General features: G+C 39.5%; 1 protein-coding gene across 1 annotated transcript in view; it reads right to left on the bottom strand.

Annotated features, from left to right (window-relative positions):
* The window catches only part of kctd16b (potassium channel tetramerization domain containing 16b), a 117627-nt gene extending 116061 nt beyond the window's left edge, over positions 1-1566 (bottom strand). The window contains exon 1 of the mRNA XM_014016852.1: positions 340-1566. Coding sequence (XP_013872306.1) covers positions 340-1177 — 838 coding nt within the window. The 5' untranslated portion in view covers positions 1178-1566. The remainder of the gene's footprint in view (positions 1-339) is intronic.
* Positions 1567-5729: the final 4163 nt, after the last annotated feature.

The following is a 5729-nucleotide window of genomic DNA, read 5'->3' as shown; positions in this document are numbered from 1 at the left end:
ACATATTTCAGGAAATTCATTAAACACATTTTCACCAATTCACTAAACAATAAAACTGCAGTTTCTCTCATTTGTTTTGTTGCTCTGGGTTCAGACACTAGAATTTGAAGAGAGGCAGTGAAACGAACAATTTACTCATAAAATTAGCCAAGCCATTAATAAAAAAGGGTGTTTTAGGATTTTTAAATTGAATTATTTTAAAATGGATTAAACATGTCCAAACCCGACCTACACATCTGTAAAGAGAAGGTAAGGTCCACCCATTCTCCCACCTGCACATGTTTCACCTGCGCTCTGAGCACGCGCGCCCTCTAGCGGTCACGAGGARCGGTTACTTACGGTAGAAGACGTACTCCGTGTAGCTGGACCAGACCTTGTCCTCCGTGTGCTGGTTGACAAACGAGGCCGTGACCGACGAGTTGCAGGCCACCATTTGGAAACTGCACTCCGACAACATGTCAAAAGCTCTCTCCAGGTGCTTGAACTTGAGGTAGAACCGGGAGGTGTACCGGTCCGGGGTCCGGTCCGGGTCCCGGCTCTCGTTTAAAGTCTCCCCGAACACCTCTTTAGCCAAGGCCACCCTGCCGCAGATCAGTATCCGAGGGACCCTCCGGAACTTGGCGTCCGACTGGCTCTCCCGGCCCATGGTGCACGAGCCCCGGTAGCCCACCGTGATGAAGCCGCTCTTTCTGTCCGCGGGGACCAAGGAGGGCGGCGGGCACTGCCGGTGGTCGCTGCCCTGAGAGCCGTCCTCGTGGTCGCTGTGGAAGCAATCATCCGGGCTGTGTTTGAGATCCTCCGGGGTCAAGAGCTTGACCAGGTCGGGCAGCTGGAAGTACTCCGCCTCCTTCCTGAGCCTCCCTTTCTCCGGGAAGTGGTCCGGCAGAACGACCTGCTTGTCCCGGAGAAAATCCAACACGTAGCGGAACAAAAAGCCGTCCCTGTCGATGAAGTAACGACCCTTGGGGTCCCTCGCCAGGTCGTTAGTCGCGTCTTTTTTGAAGGAGAAGAGCTTCCCGAGCAGCGAGTTGGGGGTGCCCACCAAAGTTGAGTGGCGCGTGTAATAAACCTGACCCCCCACGTTCAGCTCCACAACATCTGGGAAACTGTTCTGCACCGACGCCTGGTCTTTGGGATTAGTCCTACAGTTTCCACTCAGCGCCATCATTTCCGTCATGAAACAAACACCTCTGGAGCCTCTCAAAAACGATTGAAATAAAACAAAAMCAAAAATGGATCAGTGTCAAAAGTTCTTCAACTTCATCTCACATAATCATGACTGGTTTATCCCAGTTAATTCCCTGTCATTGCTGGGATTTTGCCGAAAATGTTGAGYGAAAAGAGAGAGAAAGAAAAAGAGAGCGAGGGAGGACAAAAATCAGTGCTGCATGAGAGGAAAACCGTCTCAGAGGTTTGCATYAGAGGCTGTAGGACTCCGATCGCCTGTGGGAGAACAGCATTAGTCTTGTACGGGGAGGTGGAGGCTGGAAAAAAAAAGCCTAATGCACCGAGAGGAAAACACACTTGCCTTGAAATACTCCTTTTTTTTTTTTTTTTTTTTTTTTTTTGTTTATTCTGCATCTCAAAAGAACCACGATCGATGGTTAAATTTTTTTTTTTTTTTGTTCTCGTTCCGGGGAGTGTTGTCCAAGACGATCCTGTCTCCAGTAAAACTAAACCCAAGAAAGTTCTTTCAGCAGTATTTTAGTCCAAACAGAAGGGCGCGCTTCAACTTCCAGTGAACACCAAGAGATTCCCTGGAGGGAAAAAAAAAAATAGAAGGGAAAGAAAAAAAAMACAGCGCCTTGGAGAAACTTCACAGAGATTGCACTGATTTCCACTACAGTGTCATTAAAGAAAAACATATATTAAAAAATAAATTAATTAATTTAAAAAATAATTAAAAAAAAAACGTCTAATGTCTGCTCCTGTGGTGTAAAAGTCCCACTTCCGTTCTGGTTTCCTGGGCTTTCAGAGCAGCTGAGCAGGTCTGCTGGCTGCTGGTACCCGGAGCTGTCCGCGGTGCTGAAAGGAGCAGCTCAGCCTCCCTCCCTCCCGTCGCTGCGCACACTCGCACCGCCTCCCTTTCCCGACAGAGTTGGGTGGTGTCTTCTCTGCTGCCCCACTCTCATCCCTCCTCCAGCACACATCCACACAAGCAGCAGGCTTCTAATCATACAAAATAATAATAATAATAATAATAATAATAATAATAATAGGTGAGCTTGATCCAGTAAAAGGTAAAGTTTAAGGCTTTTTAACGAGGCACAAAGTGATAGATGCGCTCTGCACTCATATTAACATTAGTTATTTGCTTGAATAGATAATTGCACAGCTTTTAATTTAGTTCCTGATCACAGTTTTGCCGGTTTTACTCGGTTCTGCAACATATCAGGTGTGTAAAGAACACGGAGTGTCCCCAAACCTGCTGAACGATTTCAGGTGCATATGAGATATTTTTTTTTCTCTTTGCTGCATGAAATGAGCAACAGCGCCCCCCTCTGTTACTCATAGGTTATCATTTCTGACTCAGTGTGCACGAGTTTCYCAATGTGTATTCATCCTACCTCGACCATTCAAACAGACAAGCCAATCAGATGTTACATTTCATTTTTATTTTTCAAATAAGCTTCATTTAAACAAAAAAAATGCTTCATGAAATATGTTTTTGCRGAGACAAACAAAAGCATTAAATGTTGACTGCTGAATGTGAAATGAACTGTGACAACATTTAATTGCATTTTCAAGCAGATTTGAGTGCAAATTTTGATTTTTTTTAACCTGTTAAAGCACATTTTAGATTATCAGGAACAGTGTGTTCAAGTTAAAGACAAGCTTAGAGACACTTGGAAATGTTCTTGATGTGCAGTCAATATAAATCATCTTTAAATTGTACAATTTATAAGTTGTGATTTATTTTGTCAATATAGGAGTTACGTAAGAAACTGTTCACTCTAAAATGTAGTTTATCTTGGATCTACTGTAAGTGTCCATAACACAACCACTAGTTACAGTATGTTTGAACATCAGGGCAAAATCCATTATCTAYATGGATTCAAACCAGACTTTATGAATGTAGGGTTCTACAGGGTTCTAATGTAGCCTTCAGCACAAAATCTACTTATAGTTTCACTTGGCTTGGGATTGTTTACTGCCTTTAAGAAAAACACACTTTTTAAAACCTAGATACAGACAGATGCTCAGCTTTATATGTTATTATGCTTTAAAATTAGAAGATCTTTGTTTTACAATCCAATACATTACAACATGATACAGCAAACTTTATTTGTCCTCTTGGGAAATGTGAGTTAATAACTTGATCCTGTATAGGACAGAAAATAACAGTGATTYAGACAAAGGCACTGTAAAATCAGCTCAGATGAAGATAAAGAGATGTTGAGAGGAGAGATGTGAGCCTCGCTGGGACCTGAGCAGTCACCTAGAAGTAGGCCATGTTGGCAGCTTCATCACAAATACATGTGGCCACTACAACACTCTCTGCCCCGCTGCTATTTAAAGAGCAGATGACCGATCACCTGTAAGGAGTTCTAAACTAGTTTGGGCTGATGCGCTCATTTCGTCCAACCTCTCCGTGTGCAGAGTTGTATAAAGTACCTCAAAGTGATACTTGAGTAAAAGTACAAGTATCTTATCATGAAATTACTTTGGTAAAAGTTAAAGTCTCCTCCAAGACTATTACTTTAGTAAAATCTTAAAGTATCTGATATTTTTGTAAAGTATCAAAAGTAAATTTCTGACATAAAATGTACTTAAATATTAAAAGTAAAAGTACTGAGTAAAAATGAGCGGTTAGGTTTTCCAAAATGACATTTATTGGGAGGTGAACTCTTCAAAAATATGTTTTTCTAAACATATTCAGGTGTGATGGATTGTGTAGAATTTGGTGYCAGAATGGTAAATATTTAGACTTCTCATACAACTACCGTACAATTAAATTAACTCTATCAGGAGACACATTTTATCTGAATATTTTTTTTACAATAATGAGCTGAAATGAAATAGGAGTGATGACTTTCTACTTTTTACCTTATTAAAAATGTAAGGAGTAGAAGTAAATAGTAGAATGAAAAATAATCATTCAAGCAAAGTACAAATACCCAAAATTTCTACTTAAATACAGTAACAAAGTATTTGTACTTGGTTACTTTACAACTCTGTCCATCTGATGTTAAAAACAAGCTTGCAGAGTGATGACCATCACAAAAATGACATATTTTTTAAAAGTGTTTATCTTCCATTACAAAATGCACCATTACTGCACACTTGTGAGAATGTGGCAAATATTTTACTCATGTGTGTGTTTTTGTTTGTGTGTAGGGTTAGTAAAATAACTGATCATTGGATGTATTGACTGATAAACTTCTAACAGCTAAACAACCTTATCAAACACCAAAATGGGAACAACATTAACACATTTACAGACAATAGGGTTGTAATTAACCAGCGTTGACAGATATTAGTGAAACTCTCAGAAAGTAATGATTAAATGTGCATTCACAATTCAACAATAATGGCTATAGCTAAATGAATTATTAGGCTAATATTGGTGTAGTACTTGACTGTGTTGCATAAGACAGTGCATCATGCAATTTATAAGGTGACCAAAGCAGCAACAGACTCAACATGAGATCTTAGTTTTAACACTCCAGCATAAAGGGTGGCAATATGCATTCCTTAATGGAAGGTTAGACTTTTCATTTCATAAAAAAAAAAAACTCTGGATTAATGATTCAGAGCTCCTACTGCATTTTGGCAAATCTGTTGCAACAGATTTATAGTGTTTACAAGCTTCAAAGTCAATTGCAATACTATTCCACAACTTCAAAATTTATTTCCGTTTGCGGTTAGCTGATACAAAAAAATACATATGTTGAAATATTTAGCCCAGAAGCTTAGAAGCAACATACATAATTTGTTATGTTTCCAAGAGGGACACCCTTTCAGAGAGCTTTTTTTAATTTTTCACTTGAAAAAGAAATTGACTTCTTTCACACTCAGATGTAAAATCATCACCACTTCACCTCACTTCACGTCTCCGGCACAGTTCTGCTCACAGCGCAGTCGTTTTCTTCCTGCGCGATGCACTGCAAATGGTTGAAGGATTTTTTTTCTTCTTCTTTTTTCCCCCTGGCCAGTCACAGATGGTTGAAAGTAAATAGCACACTTCTCCCACTTCCATCTCTCATTACGGTCGCACACACTGAACGTCGCCAGGCAATGAGAAATCTGCAACTACAGCAAGCAGACATTCAATGCATAAATTCACTCAACTCGGAGAGAGATCCAAATTACTTTTTTATGCAAGCCTCAACTACTTCACCGACCTGGGTATTTGTTTATTTATTTGTTTTAGTCAGATATTCATATTGTGCAGAACCTTGGCCTAAAAATAACTCAGACTGTTAGTTTGAAAGATKTAACTGTAAGCAGCTTTAGTCACAGATTATCTGTCAAAATGCTTAAATGTTCAAAACAAATATTGGCCTTTAGCGCACTGCTGCAGTTCTTCTTAAAARTAGTGATATAATGATAGCATTTTCAGTTGCTATAAGTGCAAGTTTAGAAATAATTAGGAAACAGCAAAAATTGTTGTAGTCAACCAGTAGTTTTCTTCCATTTTGTTTTTAGTTAAACTACTAAAAAATATATCTACTCACTCAAATACTTACTAATTATTCTTCATTTTTATTTAATATTAGAGTTGTCAA

Source organism: Austrofundulus limnaeus, unplaced genomic scaffold (assembly GCF_001266775.1).
Source record: "Austrofundulus limnaeus strain Quisiro unplaced genomic scaffold, Austrofundulus_limnaeus-1.0 Scaffold156, whole genome shotgun sequence".
NCBI classification, from domain to species: Eukaryota; Metazoa; Chordata; class Actinopteri; order Cyprinodontiformes; family Rivulidae; genus Austrofundulus; species Austrofundulus limnaeus.
This window is presented reverse-complemented; position numbering and strand designations above follow the sequence as displayed.